We start from the raw sequence: 19,622 nt of genomic DNA on the forward strand, positions 1-19,622 counted from the left end.
TGGTTCATGTTTGGATTGCAGCAACAAAGCTTTGATGCTATGAGTGACCAGATGCGTACAGTGGTTTGCATGTCCTTATTAGTTCTGCTGAAATTGGCCTTCTTTTAGTTCCTAACTGCATTTGGATCTACGTATTTTCACGGTAGAAGCAGCTGTAAACTGACAATATGGTCTTAAATATTTCCTGGCTAAATCTAACCTGGCCCAACGAGGAGTCGAAATCTCTTTGTCTGCCCTGAGAACTAGCAGTTTGGGCGAGTGATTTCTTTGCCGGTGTGTCGCAGCTGCTGAAGGTGTAATGCTTGCCCTGCTGCTGTTCTTTGAACTTCACTCGTGGACTTTCTGGATTGCAACTGCTACAGAGATGCTAAATGGAGATGCTGTTTTAATGCTGTCGATGATGGAGCAGCGCTAGCTTGAAATTGGAGAAATGTTAACGAATCCTCATCAGGCAGATGTTAATTAAATATTGGTAGAGGCTTGGGCTTTTTTTTTTGCGCTCCAGTCATTAAGTGGCCTTCTCAAATTTTATAGTAAAAATATAACTATTTTTCTTTCAGTTCACTAAGAATCATTTTCCTCCGGAATTCTTGCCTTTTCTTGTAATTCTGTAGTATTTCTCAAACTGAATGACGAAACTTTTATTTTCTTCCTGTGACTCCTAACCCGTAAGGATGAACATGCTCTGTTGGGCTGTAATTAAACCCTCTCATCCCCAGTCATAAGGGAAAAGTGGTACGCTGTTGTTTTCATGCAACTGAGTTGTGAGTAGCCTCTTTGGCCCAAGGGTCTGGTTTGGTCTGTTTACAAACATCTGCCTGTTTCTCTTTGAATTCAGAGTTGTGGTTGGAATGGCCAACTTAAGGGATGATTGGTTTCATGAATCAGAATAGGGTAGAAGAGTTTCTTTTTTTGGCAACTGTTCATTTCCATAAACTGTTACTTGCATCTACTTAGAACAAAGCTGAACATACGAATATAAATTCGAGGTATCTAGTATCAAGAAATTAAAACTCTTCTAGAATTGTGTGCACTTATTCCTCAAACACACCTAGGAGAAAACACTGTACTTCTGGAGATTTGTACTTGTAAAGCTCATGAGCGGTGTCTTTGCAGGGAGTTATCATCCATTAATATCCCAAGTATTTTGCTTTTTCTCTCATTTAGAAGTAGTATAGGTACGGTCCTTTTCAGTTGCTAAGGTTACGTTGGGGTCTTTTGTTTTCCATTCTTTTCAGCACAGGGCACACGAATAGGAGGAATCTTATGCATTTCTGTTGCTTTTAATTGGATAAAAGTGAAACTCGTATACACACCGTGTCTTGTTGTGCAAGGAGGCGTTTCAAGCCCAATCTCACCTTACAGAGCTCCTTTGCAGAGGAATTTAAAAAATGTTGGAATGTCTTGGGAGTGGAGACATGGACAGGACACAGGGGAAGCAGAGAAGTGGGGCGTGTTTGTTGGTTTTTTGTATAATAAACCACTGGAGTGAATTTGAGTTCTTCCTTAATCTGTTTTTACTTTTCTCTGAAGGGAGAGGGGGGAGGAAACAACACATTTTTGGTTAAATTCCAGTTGGCATGTTTTCTCTAGGGAGCATAGAGTGGCTGGTGGAGGAGTGCACTGGTGAATATTTTGGTACTTTGTGTGTTCTTAGTATTAAGTGTAGAAACATGTTTAGAAAATTGTAACAGACTAAATGTCATGTAGTTTAAATTTTTGGTTCTAATGTATTCTGAGAGCAAAAAGTAAACAAACAGAAAACCTACCAACACCAAAAACCTGAAAACCCCCTCTAGTCCTTTTTTTTTTTTTTTTTTTTTTTCTTTCTTTCTTTCCTGTTTTCTTTCTGAGTGAACGGAGTTTATTTTTGTCCCCACCATTTCCCAAGGGACTGTACTGTAGAGGCTTTCATGTGTGTACTCCATTCCTTGACTGTGGCTTTTTGTCAAAATTCAAAAAATGCACTGAGTTTTAGATGCAACAAATTTGTACCTCTTAATTTTACTGTGTAAAGATTTTGGTCAGGAGACTTATTGTGGGTACATATGCGGAGAGGTTGGCTTTGTAAGTATTATTGGTTACCCTTTTTAAAACCTTTCCAACAGTAGGTGAAGATTGTGTTTATTTAGACTCTTGTTATGTCATCAGGTGGTATTTTCATGTTCAGATAACTGTACTGATAGTGCAAAATAAACAGTTTTCATAGATGCTATATTTGTAAATTAGGTTCCTTCTAGCTAGGGTTAAAGATGATATAAATTATGAATGCTTACTTTAAGACCAGGTTTTTGGCAACATGAAAAACTAAAAGCTGGCCTGTATCTTGACAGAAGATTGCATGAAAGTGATTATTAAATCTGCTCATGTTTTGGGGTTTTTTTGTTGTTACATGCAAGTGTTTGTTTGTTTAGGGACATATTTTTTTTTTTTTTTTTAGTTAATTTTGGTAAAGTAATAGACTTGAATTAGTGTGCTGTCTGCAAATTGACTTATGAAGAAAGCCCGTTCTGCTACAATTTATTTTGTGGAAAATCTACAGATGAGCTTTTATGGTTCGTTGGCTTCTTGGAAAGCTGTGTTGTGGCCATGTGCTGTCATCACAGGCCCAGGCCGAAAGGATTTTAGTAGGTGCTCAACTTCGAAATCCTTCTCAGATGAAACAAAAAAATACATCATTGATTCTTGAGGTCTGTTTCTAAAAAATCTCCACAGTTTATTCCGTCTTTACCATGCTTCCACAAGAAGTTTGGAGGGTACTGCTTTTCTGAAGAAATCTTCCCACAGCATCTTCTAAGTGGAGATAAATATCGTTACCAGGAAAAGGGAAAAAAAAACCCCTCAACAACAAGCCACAAAACAGCATGTAAAATTGGAACACAACAGCACAGGATTTTGAAGCTTCCTGAATTTTTAACTACTAGCAAATTGCCTTAAATTTAACTTGGATTAATTCCCTAGTGATCCTTGACATTAAACGGATGCTCTGGTTTGACATGGGTAGACGGGAAACTAATTAATTCCTCTGAATTTGAGGCATATTTAATTTTCTCCCCCAAAGACCTCTCATTTAAAAGGTACAATGCTGTGACAAATGTTGAATGTGGAACGATGTGTATAAGGTAGCAGACCTTTAGACAGAGAAGAGATCAAGACATCTACCATAATAATTGCTGGTTTGGAAGATGTTAAATTTTATTGATTAGGCTGAACACTGGAGTACCCACATCATTGCTTGCATACTTGAAGGCGCTATAATGTGCTCACCTGTCAGCGGAAAGGATGCTGCTCTTTGATGGGTGTCCTCCCCATTCATCTCTATCTCTTTATACTTAAAGTACTTTGGAACAAGGACAAGTTGTCTTTTCTTTGCATAGAGGAAAGTATATTGTAACTTTTTAACGTGTTTTCTTACATTCATCATATTTTAGAACGTCAGGTATTTTTACTTTTCTTGTCCAAAAGGCACCTACCCACCCTCTGCTCTTGTCCCCAGTGTCCTTGCAAATGTGGGCCAGTAAGACACAAGGACTGCATGATCTTACTGTAATGACAGGCTTTTGTTCATCCATGGCTTGCCTGGAGGGTGTCTTCTGTCAAGAGCTTGGTGGGTGGGAGGGAGGCCAGTAAGGAATCTTGCATAGCTTTTTTTTTGTGTGTGTGTGTGTGTGTCTGTATAGTAAAAATCCCTTGATAGGAAAGTCACAGAAAAGCTATTTCCCAAAGAGGCTAGGAAGTGCTTCCTCTGTAAGGAGCAACAGCTTAGTCAGTGCTTGAACCTCAAGCTGGTCCAGTCTAAACCAAAGGTAGCAAGAGACAAATATTTTAATCTGTGTTTCTGCCATAGGCAGTTTAAACAAAGGACAAGGTGTATCTGAAATAGACTATTATCAACAGTGAGGGGGAGCCCAACCCACTGAACTAAGCTGAAGAAATATATGAAATAGTAAAGAAAATTGCAAGGAATTGGTGTCATTTCCAGGTGAAAAACATTCAAGAAGAAAAGCTGTTGTTACATAAATTCACAAAAGCAGGTGAAGACATTGACAAATACTCCTGATGCTAATTTGTATTAAATTGAGGAAGAGGAAATTATCCTCGCAGGAGATTTCTTTTTTCTTTCCCCCAACCGGTTCCAGGGAGTTTGTTTTAGAATATGGATTTTGATACCTGTGAAGGAACAGCAAAAGGAAATGCCATATCTGAAGCCTTCTGATTCCTCATAATTGTATGCTGTGAGGTTTTCTTCCTCTGAATCATGTGGATATGGCAGCTGTTGAAGATAGGATTGGTGATGGACAACTCACTTTATCCTGTGCGGCAATTAATATTTCCTGAGGGGACTAAGCTGACTCTTCAGCTCCTAAAAGTAGATGCAGAAGTGGTTGCTGGAATAAAGAGAAAACTGAACTGTCATTCTGCCTTAAGAGGTGGTTCTCTCAAACGTGAAGATGCTGGGAAGCAGTGGCAGCCACCTTCTGTGCTTGGATTAGAGAGCTGCTGTGCTGGCTGGTTCTGTCACAACCTTTTCAGGCCAAACACCTGAAAAATCAATTATTTTTATTCAATTTTGGGGGGTTTTGGTTTGTTTTGTTGGTTTTTTTGTTACTTTTTTTTTTTTTTTTTTTTTTTTTTATTCCTCCCTTACTCCCTGACTCTGATTTGTATTTATTTATTTATTTGAGCTGGAGATGGCTTCCATGTGAGAACTCGATTTGAGGTCTCTGAGCAGATTTCAATGGTAAATAGGTAGTGCCGTTCAGATAGTGTAGACCTACACTATTATTGACCTCTTCCAGTTCAAATAAAAAAATAAAGATAAGCTGCTTTGTGCCTTCTGTGCTTAATTCTGTAGAAAAGCTGTATGGATTTGAAATAGATGAACACCAGTTCAGCCTGTTTGTGTTGCAGGAAGATGGTCTTTCGTCTCTGGAGGGAAGCAAATGCTTCTCAATGATCAGGGACCAGCTGGTCTTGCAAATTAGCATTTCTGACACTTCTGAAGAGACAGTGTCAGCTCCATTCTCGTGGAGCTGGAGAAGCTTGTGCAGTTAATCTTGCATAACTTGAACTTTTGAATCATCAGGTGGCTCTCCAGAAGAAAGGTCCTGTGTCACGTATGTTCTGTGGGCTGAGAGGTTGTTTTCTAGCCAATGGTGTTGGATAAACTGTAGCTACTTTGCTCCTGTAGATGATAATAATAGCACAGAGTAGGGGAAGGGGGCAGAGGTCTTACGGATCTGTATTCCACGGTACAGGAAACTTTCTTAATCATGGCTGTCCTAGGATTGCCCACTGCTGGGAGCCGATCTGAACAGATGGGACTGAATTTCTGTTTGAACTCGATGTATGTTAGAATGTTGCTTCAAGCTCGCATCAGCCTTCTTACTGACAGTGCTTATATTTAACCATGTACTCTTCAAGACCGTAAGGCCTCTGAAGCACAGTGATTTTGGTTTTATCAGCAACCACCAGTAGCCTAAATCCGGGCTTCTGATGTGTGTGCCTGCCCATAATTACATTTGGAATTTGGTTTTGTTAGCAGATACCAATTTTACAGTTGTATGTTGACATATGGATCCACATACCAATTTTATGGTTAGATCTTCTTATACTGGAACAAATTGAAGCTTTTGAGAGAAAGGAGCAGATATCCTTCGCGTTGCATGGCAGCTTGGTGCTCGTAATCAGTTGGACCATCAAGCCACTGTTGCACAGTATGTAAATCTTGACAGCAAGTTCCAAATAAGTGGTGTAGGCTAGATAAAATGGCAGAAAAGAATGCCAAGGAATTTGTAAAACTGTGTCAGCAAAGGTATGGAGTTGCAAAGGTAGTAACTGCAGAGGTGTGGTGTCTTGGAGAGTACTTCACTGGTCTGTTCTGGTGCTGCCAGCGTCCATCCTTAACACCCTGAGAGTTGTGAACTTGAAGTCATCTCACTCGAGAGACAGAATGTGTTGGTACGCCTGACACCAGTGACCTGTCTCCTTGGGAGACAAAGGGCAGGGAGTTTCTGATGATGCTGAACGGACAACAGAGCGAGCTGCGTAGTAGGAGTGACATATTGAACACTGCGAGAAATGCAGGGGTGTGCTCGTCCGTGTTGATGTGCTGCTTCTCTCATATTTGTACTTTGCAGGTGGGATACAATTCAGTCTGAAAATACTAGTGCCACTGATTACTGTCAACACATCCGCATTTAAGACCTTTTTTTCTGTTTTGAGGTGTAAGATGAGGATGATTTGGAGCATAACTTACAAGATATGTGTCTCTGCCATGCTGCTGGCGCTAACTAGCCTTTTTTTGGATAATACTATCAAATTTTATGAAAGGTGATCAAAAGCCTTGTGAATGCTTCTCGGCTTGATGGATGCTTTGTTATTTTGGTCATAAGCATCCTTTCTAAACACGAATGTTTAGGTGATCATTAGAATTTCTCTGTCTGATATCTTAGGGTGGTTGTGGGGTAAACTTGGAGATGTAAAGCCAAGGAAATAACATGCATTATTGCAGAGTTTAAAATCTTGTGCTTATAAGTAGTTAAGCTTCAAGTTTCATGAATTTCGTAGATCTGATATATTGCCTGTTTAGTTTGGGTGGGGACTTTAAAATTCTGTGATCTGTGGTCTTGGATTTGCCTACTGCTCTTCTGACTTGAAAACAGTATTTATAGCCCCTCAACCACAATATAGCAAGGGAAATGGCTGGTTTCAATTGGCTTTCACTGTTTGAGGATTTCAGCTATTCAGTGTGCTACACATAATGCTTGTTCCCTTGAGGAAATTGTGTTACAGAGTGCTCTTCAATAGTTTGTCTCCATCCGTGTGGTTTCAAGTGTAGTACCTCTTTCAAATCCAAACTTTACTGAACCCAAACAGTGAAGACTGACAGCTGTTTTACCCAAGTAACTTAAGACAGGTTTTCTTACAAGTCTGTAGTAATTTAAAGAAATGTTTCTCTGGGATGTTATGAGCCGCTGGAGGATTGAACTTCAAATCTAGTCCCTTTTAACTTAAATTATTTGAAGTCTGGTAAAAATAAGCTGCATTGTGTAATGAATGTGCAGTCTTCCTAGGCAGTAGTTGTATTTTGTAGGATTCTTTCAAGATGAACCTGTTACTTAATTCAGTACAGCTTGGGGTTTGTCCCAGTCTCTGAAAAACACGTCTGTAAGCTTGTATTGGATTTGGTAATACTGACGTTTCCTTCCCCACACAGGACTTGTGGAAGAGGAAACACAAAGATTTCCAAATGAATAACCGAAAGGAAGATATGGAGATTGCTTCCCACTACCGTCATCTGCTGCGTGAGCTTAACGAGCAGAGGCAACACGGCATCCTCTGTGACGTTTGCATTATAGTGGAGGGGAAGATATTTAAGGCTCACAAAAACGTCCTGCTTGGGAGTAGTCGCTACTTCAAAACGCTGTACTGCCAGGTCCAGAAAACCTCCGACCAGGCCACAGTCACCCATTTAGACATTGTAACCGCACAAGGCTTTAAAGCAATCATTGACTTCATGTATTCTGCACACCTCGCGCTGACCAGCAGAAACGTCATTGAGGTGATGTCAGCTGCTAGCTATCTGCAGATGACAGATATTGTACAAGCCTGTCACAATTTCATAAAAGCAGCTCTCGACATAAGCATAAAGTCTGATGCCTCGGATGACCTCGTCGATTATGAACTTGGAGCCCCTTCCAGCAGTAGTACGGATGCTTTGATTTCAGCAGTCGTGGCTGGCAGGAGTATATCTCCCTGGCTAGCTCGGCGCACAAGTCCAGCAAACTCTTCTGGAGATTCAGCTATTGCCAGCTGCCACGAAGGAGGGAGTAGTTATGGAAAAGAGGATCAAGAACCAAAAACAGACAGCCACGAAGACATCTCATCCCAGTCTCTTTGGTCTAGTGACATGGGCTATGGGTCTTTACGTATCAAAGAGGAGCAGGTTTCACCGTCACATTATGGAGGGAGTGACCTACCTTCTGCCAAGGATAGTGCAATACAGAACGCGTTCTCAGAACAAGGAGTAGGGGATGGCTGGCAACCCACTGGGCGCAGGAAGAACAGGAAAAATAAAGAAACTGTGCGGCATATTACGCAGCAAGTGGAGGATGACAGCAGGGCAAGCTCTCCAATGCCATCTTTTTTACCTGCCTCGGGATGGCCGTACAGCAGTCGAGACCCAAGTAAGTCGTTCGTCTGATTCTCGTGGCTGAAATTAAAAACGTTGAGTTAATTAGATCTGTTTACGGTATGATCTTACCGGTCTCTGCAATGTATTAGCTTGCCAGGAATTGAAGAATGTAGAAACCAGTGTTGCCAGCAATTTGAAAGAACCAAGCACTGCACGGTTAGGTCAGGAAATTCAGTGTCACTGCACTGAGGCTGGTTCTTCTGTGAAAGAAATCGGTAGTTCTGTTTTGGCCTTGAACATAGAACGGCCTAAATCACCCCTAAAGCACCATTATCATTGTTGGAATTCATGAGAGAAAAGGTTGGAATTTATTTTAGCAGGTGCGTGAACTGAGGTCAAGGTTGAAGAATTTTCCTTGCACAGTATATTGATGATGTAATTAAGAATAATGTGGGGTTTTGAGATACTACTGAGGCTTAAAATGTATTTTGAAGTGTGGCTATTTGTAGTCTGAGATGAGTGGCTGCTTTTAAAGTGTACAGCCAAGGAAAAAAGTGTTTTCGTGTCTTCTTTTGAATCCTCAGTAGTTATTTTTCTGTCTCAAGATAACTGTCCTATCTGATTCATTAATCACTGGCAATTAGTAGATCCAGGAATCCTACTGATACAGGAGTTTGGGTGTTTTTTTTCTTATGGATTTAAAGGGAGTCTGGTACTAAGCTCCCTCAAGCTGAATTGAAGACTTTTGTCTGTGCTGTGAGTTAGCCTGTGTTTCACTGCATACCAGAATCCAAGTCAGCCAGGAGAAGGGTGTGTGAGATTATATACCCTTGTGTTGCCAAATTCAGATGAAAAAAGCAGTATAAATAGTACTGAAAGTCTGAAGAGTCTTTATGGGCTGAAAAAGGACGTTTAAGTTGCTTACATACTGAAGTTTAAATGTGGCTTTCATTGAACGGGTAACCTCCACAAATGTCTTTAGATTTATTATGTTTTACATTATCTGCTGCAACAAGCTTGCATGTAATTATTCTAATTGGCTGATGATAAAATCTAAACAACGTCGTTTAGGAGAAAAATGCAAGATAACAGTGATTTATGATGAGTCCTGTTTTTATAATGCATGTATTTTAGATTTGTTTTGAATGAAGATTCAGCATGAATTGCCTGGTGTGCTGTTCACACACAAACATATTTCACTTTCACGGCATCCCATAAAAACAGCTCAACCCCTTGTGCTGTCCATGAGGTGTGTGGTGGTTGGACGGGTGCATGAAGCAAACCACACGTGTTGGAGTGACTGCAGAAACAGAGCTGCAGCTGATTGTCTTAGCAAACGAATTATAGCTTGAATGTCTTTTAAATTACTGAAAACAGTGCAAAATATAAGAGATTGTATTACTGGAAGCTGAATGAAGTTTAGATTATTTAATTTCTAATTGTTAAGGAATTAAATAGAAGTGGCCCTTTTCCTTACAAGTGTTTGCAGATGAGAGGAAGATGGCTTCGGGTGTTGACTCAGCACAGTGCTGAGGCAGCGCATCGTCAGGCACAATCAAATTATTTGTTCCAAATCTCGTCTTAAATGCAGTTTCCAATAAAAAAGGTGTTTCTAATGATGGGAAAGGGGAAGCCAAGTGGTGGTGGTTGGGGGGAGTAGTTTCGGTATTCCGCTGGTGCTGGTAAAGCAAAAGGCAAAACTGAATAGCAGCCCCTTCTCACCCTCCAAAACAAGGGGGATGCCAGAACCGAGCAGGCACCGGGGCGGCGCGTGGTGGCCGTGGCCAGCCGGTCGGGGGGCTGCTCCCAGAGCAGGGTCTGCAAAGCAGAAGTAACCGTGCTGGGCAAGGGGGATGTTTGGACACTGAGCTGCTCATGGTTTCGCCACGTTGGCCATCTGGAGAGGTGAGCAGAGATGAAATTCTCTTTTCTGCCCAGCTGAAAAGGGACGTTTCTCTGTGCTGTGGAGCCTGAGAGCATGGGATGGGTGTGTGCCTGCATGCTTAGGGGAAGCACACAGGAGGAACCCTGCGCACATTTTAGGTTGAATTTTCTTGTCTTTTGGGGGATTTTTGGGGTATGAATTCAGAGGATTTGAGCTCTGTGTGTGTTCAGTTTCAGTTAACACTTGGCCATCTCATCAGCAGCAAGCCTCTTGTGCTTGTGTCCATAGGTTTGTGGCTTGGGTGAAATCCAAGTTGGGTGAGGTTGCTTCTCTCTCAGCACGAAGTGAAGGCATCCCTGCTCCCCCAAACCATCCCTGTCCTGGGCCTTACATGCAATAGGGTCTTTTGGTCTCACATTAATATTTCCCATCTCCAGCAGGTGGAAGCAACCCTCCTGCAAACTGCTCCATCTCCCAGGTTGCCAAGCTACAGGGTTCTCCTCAGGTTCATTATTGGTACCCCAGGTTCTTTACTTTCCTGCTGGAATTCAGAAGTAGTCGAGGAGTGTTGCAAACTTAGATCCTATGGATGAAGAAAAAATTATTCTCTTGTGTGAAAGCAGATAACGGCAAGTGTCTGCACTGTGTAATGAGTATTTAGGATGCATTTAAATTTCAGCTTGAAGTTGTCTTTGATTTAGTAGTGTCAGGCTTAATTCTTTAAAATAGACTTCGTAGTCTAGGGTTCTTTTTTCTTCTTTTGCTTCATTTATTTAGCAGTGTCCCTATCTGTATTGTTCATGACTAAGATGAAAAGGTACTCCTTTGCTGAGGAAACGGGTGTTGAATATTCTTTCATAAGTAGCTAAGAGGAAGAAAATTACCTAGAACTCTTTTGTTCTTTGAGGCTCCTTCACTTTTCTGATCTATTCAGTTATTTTAAGATGCTGCTTGTTCAGTCTGAAAACGCTCATTGTGGGATAACTTGGGTGCCATTTGCAAATGCCTTTATACTGAAGGACCAACGTGGACCTTCTGGCAGTGCAAAAGCTGAGTCAGGAGAGAGAGGCCATCTTAAAGTTCAGTGTTGGTATCTTCCTCCTGAAATTATTTGTTGCATTTGAGCAAGATGCAAGCAGTATTTTGGAAGGTGGATCTTGCAAGTAACCATTGCATCACCCTTTCAATTCAGTGGTTATTTGGGGCCGATTACTTCACAGATTAAAAACACTTTCCTACTGCTAGGCTACACAGGATCACTTAATTGACATTATGTTGCAAAGAAACTCATTGTTGTCACTAAAAATTTGCTTTTGAGGCAACTAACAGCTCCTTTACACTTTGAGTGGTGCTTCTTTCAGTGGGAAACAGATGTTCATATCAATATAGGCAGGGTGTATTAGTGTCCCAGATACGTAGGTAGATTGTGCTTAAGTATGTTACAATAGGGTCTCAAAAAGACACTGTTTTTTTTTTTTTTTATTGAAAGGATAAGAAAATTCTCTCTGAATCAGTTGATTCATTTCCAGATGCTGGTGGGGTGCTGCTGAGAGGCTTTGAATTGGATCATACTACAGATTAAAGTAAAAAGGAGTGTCTGGAGTAATCATATTAATGGTATTCTAACACAATGGAAAGAGCCACTGAAGCAAGAAATTCTTGATGTCTGCCATGAAGAGTGTATCTTCTTCATCCAAGAAAGAATGATCAAATAGAATTTGCGAAAGAATCCAAACTAAGTTGAGATGCTAGATTGAAAATGTGATTAAGCTCTCAATTTCTACAGGGTGGTGTCAGTCAAGCACAGAGCTTGATGAGGACCATTTTCTCGTGCTAGTTACAATTTATTAATTTTGATTCTCTGTTTAGCATAAAACACATTAGTTTTTTTCTTTCTCATCCTGTTTGGGTTGTTCAGGATGTCGGTCTGTCCTTCCTTGTATGAAACATTCATATATACGTTTTCCTCACCAAGCCACATTAACTTGGACCAGCAATTCTCCAAAGTAATCTGGAGGATGGGCTTTTATAAATAATAACTTTCTTCATAACTGAGCCAAGAAGAATTTTCTCCACAGACTTGCCAAAATAACAGGTCTGCCTTTTATTTTAACCTTTTTTATTGAATTTTGTAGGTTTCCTAAAGAAACATACTGCTGTTTGTTAGTCTTAATACCAGAGATGCTTACAAAACTCAGAAGCGGTCTTGTGCCTTGAGCATCTTAATTCTCCATAGGCTGCTGTTCCTTTAACATTGCTAGATAAATTTTTTACAGGATTACATGTCCTGAGTACATGAACTACAGGATCAGGCGGTATTTAAAACGTTCTCACCAAAGAGGACAGTTACCTTCACTAGAAGAGCTGTTAAGCTAGCAAAATGTTGCTGGTTTTGCCTCTTCATATAATGGGATACTGTCACTTGGAGAGTGTCTTTTGAAGAATTTATTGATGGTTTTATTAATGTGTTAGCTCAAGCATAGTAGTTATGATTCAGGAATTTATTTCTAAGGAAATACTCCCACACATCTTCTGAGTGTTTGCACCCTAAAGCTGCAAGTGAATTTTTGTGTGCCAATTGACTATGAAATGAAGCTAATTATTTTCAAAACAGAACAGTCATTTTTAGAGATGCTATAGTTTGGGAACTTTTTGCTTTACTTTAGTTACATATAGTGAAATTGTTGTATTATGTAAGAAGAGATTCAGGACTGACTTAAGTCCAGAGTAGTGACCTCCGTGGGAAGGCTGGACTTCACTATATCCTTCTGACTTTGCAGAGTTCTAAGTTCCGTCTAATATTTTCCCATCAAAATCTTTAATTATGCACAAGTTTCCTCCCTTGTGGTGAGGAGACATTCAAGTTCATAATTTTCCAATGACACAATCTGATTTCAGTGCCTGCTGCAGGGAGTTGTGCTACTGGAGACAGCTGGTATCGTAAGCCATTTCCTATCCCTTTTTCTGTCTTGGTTTCTAGGGAGCAAATTATGATTACAGGAGTTGTTGGCGAGCACAGATGCTTAACAGTTGGATCATATAGTGAGCTTACATTTCAGGCGGCTTCTGAGATGGGCAAGAAATAGCTCAGTCTAGATGAATACTCAACTAAGTTTGTGCAGGTGAGGTCTCTGGACCTGTCTGTGTAGGTGAATGTGTGGATTGTCTTTATTATAGGATGATATTTTTCCGGCAAAAAAGGTCTTTTTCTCAGCAAGCTACCAGACTCCCTGTAACTCTGTAACCTTTTCATTGCAAATCTTCAAATCTTGCCTTGTTTTTTAACTAGTATTATTATTTTAAAAAACTGAAAATTCCATTGTTTCTGTTATGATTATTTGGCAAGCATATTAGTCCAAGTAGTGGAATAGATGTCTTGCATAGTGACGAGGAAAAAAATTGTGTGGTGTTTGTATTCAGAATTCAGGTGCTTAAGGAACTCTTTAAGATTTTTTTTCTTGTTCTGCAAAACCTGTATAATACTTCTGCTTTACATGATGCTTTATAAATAATCAGTTTACCTGTTCTGAAGAGGTGGTGTTTAAGAGAGAATAAAGAAGTTGATTTGCATGCTAGCACTGTAGGTTAATGTTAATGAAGAAATAAAGAAAATGCAACATGAACGAGCTCAGAAATAATGGGGGTTTGCAATCGGTGATGGAGGCTATTTGGTGTGAAGGATTATGCCAACATGGAATGGAGATAAAGGGAAGAAGAGGTAGCATGGAATAGGGGAGAAGAGAATAAGGAGCAGGAAGAGGGATAATAGAAAAAGAGAACTGAGAACAAAGAGTCTGAATTTGGTGTAGTAAAGGTGGTACCAAGACAGACTGAAGAGATGAGGGAGCAGTGTGAAACCTGAACGCGTCTGTGCCGGGAATACCTGCTGAGCATCCAGGCTTTTGTGCCCAGCTATTCCTGTTAGAGATGGATAAACCTTACCGAAACTAACTCTCTCCTCGCTCTTCTTTTTAACTTCTGCAGCCCAATATTAAAAACCTTTTGCTCTAGCTCGAGATGCAGCTGCACAGTAAATACTGGTGCTCCCACGTGCTGCTCTGCCTTGCCTCTCTCCCATTAGTGGTACGTTGATCTGTCTACTCTGGCCTCTCCAGAACTTCTTGCCCTGCTCTTCAAAAAGTGTATGAAAAGCCCATTTTTTTTCTGAGATGCGGTATCACTTACTTGATATTCACTATTCACCTTACTTAAAATGCATACAGTTAAACTGTAGATTTTTATGGGATGAAAACAAACGTATTGAAGGAGATGCCAAGAGAAGTCTTAGTAGGTATGTTGAAAGCATGCAGTGTTGAAGTGATCCACATAGCGTGACAGCCAAAAAAAATCACTGGGACAGAATACTGGCATTTATTTTTCCTTTAAATGGATTTTGCTTTGTAGAGATGGAGTCTCCAATCCATCTGCCATGGTCTGAGTTGCGGTTGCAATGTAAAAACTTAAGGCACGTGTTCAAATATTTGTTACAGCCATGAATGAAAACTAGGCTGGTTAAAATTTCAGTTGTCAGGTTAATATCTGATGTCCTAAAACAACATGGTCTCAAATTTTAATACTTTCCTACTGTTAGTTCATTATTTAGATCATTCTTTTATGCTCAGTTTTGGAAAGACCGCTTTTCAAGGATAGAGATATTTTTAAATCAAAATGTTCAGCTTCTTGGAAAGGTGTTGGAGTATTTTTGAGGGTAGGTAATAGTAAATTACAAATTGCCCGCCCCTTTGAAAATTAAGTTAATTATTGCATTTTTCCACCTGCTTTTCATGAAGTTGTAGTTACAGTGCAAGGTATGAAAAATTTCTTTGCCACAGTTGAGGGGTTTTCAATTGTTTTTACTGGGGACATACTTCCATGCCTTAAACAGTGGTAGTCGGTGATGCCAGTCTTTCTTTCGCAGCCAGACCTGGAGGAGTTACAGATTGGTGCTCTAATGCCACCCCCAAAATCAGCTCAGCCCCTGTTCTGCATTCCTCCTGCGAGTACTGAGCTGCCCAGGTTTCTAGACCATCTCTGGTACTCTCTTCATGTGCATGAAGTATCCAGTTTACTGTAGGGAGCTGACTGCTAGTTGCAGCAAAATGCAAACCCACCAAAAATACCACCCCCAAAACCCCCCAAGTCCCCTGACCTCTGTGTCCGTATGCTGAATTTTGCAGAAACATTGCAGAGAGCACTCGGTCAATAACTTAGGTTCTCTCTATCACCACAGTTACAGGCTAACCAAATTATTAGGATGCAGTCTTTGCAGGAATAACTCTTTTGAGTTTCTGTTATTAAAAGGTTAGGTCGGTTATTTTCAAGTTTGGAAACTAAAATCATTGCTTTAAACCCAGACACTTATTCCCTGGCTACACCCTGGCTTTAAAATGGTTCCACCCTAAACCAGCTTTAGCTCAAAGCTCAGTGTCTGTTTCCTTTCCCCACCCTGCATTCCATTTTCCCCAGGCTCCAAAGCCCTCCTCCTCCTCTTCCTCCTCCCTATGGTAGGAGCCCTGAGTCTGTTAATCTGCTTTAACTCCAGAGATCAGAGGCACTTCCCCTCTCTTGAGTGTCCTTCTCGCTATTTTATTTGTTCCTTGTGCCAAGGTTACACTAGGCTCATCTTTACAGAGATCTCAACCCTTCAAAAGAAATTTTTTTTTCCCCCTTTTTTGTTTCTTTACTGAAATTGCAAGTGAAAAATCAAGAAGGTTTTAGAATTTTAACATAAAAAGATTTCTAATTCTACTTTGCAGTCATCACTGTTCAGGACTTTCACTTTCCTATTTGAAGTGCTGCTTTTGCCTTAAAATGTAGTAGGAATTCATTCTTTAGATGCAGTGCCTAGGAATCGAAACCAAAAACTAACTTTACTGCATTGGTCTCTGATTTTTAAAATTTTTTAAATTTTATTTTATTTTTTTTTTACATTTCTTACAGGCACTTGTTTCAAAAGGTAAATATTTGTTCTGAGGATGTTCAAAGGTTATAACTCAGCATCCTGTCATATCATGAGTACTAGCATTCATATTTAATGTGATACTTGAATGTTATATTTCTAGCCCTTCATGTTTCTGTCTGTTAATGTGCAGATGTGCAGCAAGAGACTGGAGCAGCAGAGAATAGTATCAGTCCTTTTACTGCGTGAGTTATGAGACTTAGAAAAAGAAGTTAAGCTCACAGTCAACCTTAGTATTTTTAAAGTGATAGTCTGCTTGAAGTTACTGTACAATTCTCTGCATATTTTGTGGAAACAAGAGTGTGGCTTAAGGTATTTCTGCATTGCCCAGTCATTCCTGCTCCTGCAAGGACCACTTTATTATTCCATTATAGAATAGATTCAAATAAAATTAACTACTCTGATTTAACCATTTATCTCTTCTTTGGATTTGGATGTTTTGTTGTATCTCGTTTTGGGGAAGAACAGTTCATTGACCAGCTTTGCTCTGTAACCCTACGAACAGTTGAGTTGGGGTCACTCACAGGTGGTGGGAGAGCAGCAACAAGCAGCTGGGTTTGGGACCAGGAGCTCCTTCTGCTGCTGTAGACCACAGAAAAATATCTGCAGAATTTGATTTCATGTTAGAAAAACAAATGTTACAGGAAAGAGATAAAAACTGATTATTTTTTTCAGATACCTGGAGGAGCGAAGGGAATTTTCCACTTGATAGTTGCACACTGATTACTGTTTTGAGGAAAAGATAGAGATATAATTGTGCTTTCAGAATACCACTGCAGAAATATCAATATAAAACCAGATTGTATTTGTAAAATAAACAAATAAATGAATAAAATAAACAAAGAAATAAAATAAATTTATAAATAAGCCTGGTTTATTTTAGAAATACTATTCTAGAGTTATTGAGGAGAATGCTTCGGTTGTTCACCATATATGTTTTACCATCCTATGGCTATAGGCTTGAAAATTTGATTCAAGCCTATATGATGAAAGCCGCCTTTCAGTTGGCAGGGCCTCCCCCTGAGCCCTCCAGCAACAGTCACAGCATTGGAAATGTGCAGTTTTATTCAGGCTGGTGTTTCTCAGCAACTCAGATCCCAACAGTGCAGGACAGTGTCTCAGGTCACCCCGCTCTGAGTCACCGTTGGATTCCGTAGTAGGACTCAAGTAGGACAAAGAGAGGTGGGAAAAGACAGCCTGAAGGAAACCACATTTTTGGTTCTGTAAGCATTCACTTAAGATATGTTACGGTCTTTAACATAAAGGCAGTTTTTAATGATCGTATATGTTGTGGTTTGAATATCTATGTTTGCTTGATGGTTTCCTGAGTTATGGAATTGGAGCTTATTTTGAATGCTGCACACATTTATTATATCCACATGTATACTATTATGTTTGTAAAATAGTGATAATCAAAACCAATATAGCTCATGGCATCACTTATCTATGTAAATATTACAGTATGTGAGAATGCTTGGTTTTACTTAACAAATAGTAAGTTGTGAAATGCTTTTGAAGGCTTTCTGTTAGAAGGGAGGGAGTATCTGAAATACAAGCTTCAAGGATATTTTTAGCAGCTGGTAAGAGGTGGTTGTTTCTTCTGCCAGCCCAGGTGCTCCTTTTTTTTATTATTCCTAAGGAAAAAACACTAGGAAATGAAAGGGTTATTTTTTTCTGTGAGTTTAAAAATTATGTCTTTTGCACAGAAGGAGATCAAGCCAAACTTCCTAAACCTATACAAGAAACATCAGCCCTGAAATTTTAGATGAAATCTACTGTCAGGCAGATCTGTATAGATACTTAACACAAATGGGTAGAACAACCTCAGAAAATTAAGTCTTTGATTTCACCTAAGTTTGTTCCAGAAGAGTTTGTCTCGGGTCATAATTTGACAGCGTCCTTGAGAGAAAAGCTGAGTTTAAGTGGCTCCCACTTTCCCTTGGTACTTAATTACACCCCCACGCTCTCCTGCAGTTGTTCCGGTGAAAATGTCTGTGCAACCCTGTAGTGAACCGGATTGGGGAACTGATCTGGGTTTAAAAATAACTTTTTTAATAAACCAGTTTATTTTTAATGTATTAGTTCCTGTCTCAAGTTCACCTCAACTCTACATTTAGTCTTGGTACCACTGAGGGAGTAGCAGAGGAGGATGCAGGAATGAGCATTTGGGGTGGGAAAAGTTGCTGATGGGATAATTTCCCTCACCCTCCTCTGTCCTTTTTGCTTGCCATGTTGTAAACAAAAAAAAAAAAAAAAAAAAAAAAAAAAAGACATTTGCAACGTCACTAAAAATTATCCAGCTGTGTGCAGGGGATCCTGAACAACTACCCTAGAAAGCACGATGCCTGCCTCCATCCCAGGTAGCTTCCAGAGCAGATGCTGTTCACTTTGTTCATTAACAACTTGGGTGGCGGGATGGAGTGAACCCTCCGCAAGTTGTTGGATGACACCAGAGTGGGAGGAATGATTTGCTGGAAGGCAGCGGTGCCAGGCACAGCAGGAGCTCAACAAAGATTCATGCAGGGTCCTGCGCGTGGGACAGAGTAACGCCGTGCACCAGTATGTGTTGGCAGCCAAGGAGAGAGAAAGCAGCTTTGCAGAAACTGTGTTCTGGTGAGTAAGGAGCTGAAGAAGGGCCTGCGTGTCCTCGCAGCAGCGATGCCGTGTGAAGAGCGCACCCAGCGTGTCGGGGGAAGTGAGACCACGTCGGGAGGACAAGATCCAGTTTGGGCGTCTCCAGGACAAGAAAGACTTTGATCAGCTTGAGCAAACCCGGCTGAGACCATCAAGACCTTGTATATGAGGAGAGGCTGAGACAGCTTGGTTTAACCTCGGAGAAGGGGGTAGATGGATTGGCCAGAGCCAGACCTTTCTCGGATGTGTATGGAGAAAAGATGAGAGATAAGGGGTGCAGGTTACAGGAAGGGAAATTCTCACGGGGTAAAAGGTGGAAATTCTTCGCAGAGTGGTCAAATGATGGATGAAGGGCCTGGAGAAGTTGTGGTATCTCTCTCCCTGCAGATATTCAGAGCTTGACTCTACAAGGCTCCGAACAACCAGATCTGACTCTAAAAGTAGCCCTGAAGTCACTTTCAACTCCATTTATCCTACGATTCTTAAAATGGACCCAGTCAGTGCAGCAGTAACGCTGTCACAAGTCAGGACGGCTACTCGCTCGCTGCCTGTTGGTGTCACCACTTCGGACGTCGCTTCAGTTGCTGCTGTTTTCAAACTGTACTTTCTTGGACGCTCGCCTTTCTGTTTCTGGCAGCAGGACTTGGGTACCTGAAAGTTTGTCAATCTTTCCTTTTCACCTTTCCACCCTAACTTACGTAAAGAGAGAATATTCTCTCCCTGTGTCGACTTTGCTGTGGGTTTTTACGTGCTTCGTTCTTGCACGTGTTAAAAAGAAGCAGTATGACTTGTCAGCCCTGCTTCATGTTTGCCTGTGGGAGGGAAAGTATTTGGTGGACTTAGCCGGGGCTTCTATTGTTTATGACTGTCAACTGTGCTTTATAAATAAGAGTAGGATATAAGATTAGCCGGGGTTTCTTTAATTAGCTCCGGATAGTTGTGGGATCTTGCTGTCACCCTTAGCTTTGGCAAGCATCTGCAAAATGCAGGCGGCCAGAGCCTAGCTG

The 19,622-nt window shown here is 40.6% G+C and overlaps 1 protein-coding gene across 8 annotated transcripts in view; it reads left to right on the forward strand.

The window, feature by feature from the left end:
* ZBTB46 (zinc finger and BTB domain containing 46) overlaps window positions 1-19,622 on the forward strand; it is a 55,163-nt gene that overhangs the window by 10,011 nt on the left and 25,530 nt on the right. For all 8 annotated transcript variants that reach the window (XM_042801215.1, XM_042801214.1, XM_042801216.1 and 5 more), the window contains one exon: window positions 7,220-8,189. In XM_042801215.1, coding sequence (XP_042657149.1) covers window positions 7,220-8,189 — 970 coding nt within the window. The remainder of the gene's footprint in view (window positions 1-7,219; window positions 8,190-19,622) is intronic.

This window comes from Tyto alba, unplaced genomic scaffold (assembly GCF_018691265.1).
Source record: "Tyto alba isolate M040663 unplaced genomic scaffold, T.alba_DEE_v4.0 Super-Scaffold_33, whole genome shotgun sequence".
Classification (NCBI taxonomy): Eukaryota; Metazoa; Chordata; class Aves; order Strigiformes; family Tytonidae; genus Tyto; species Tyto alba.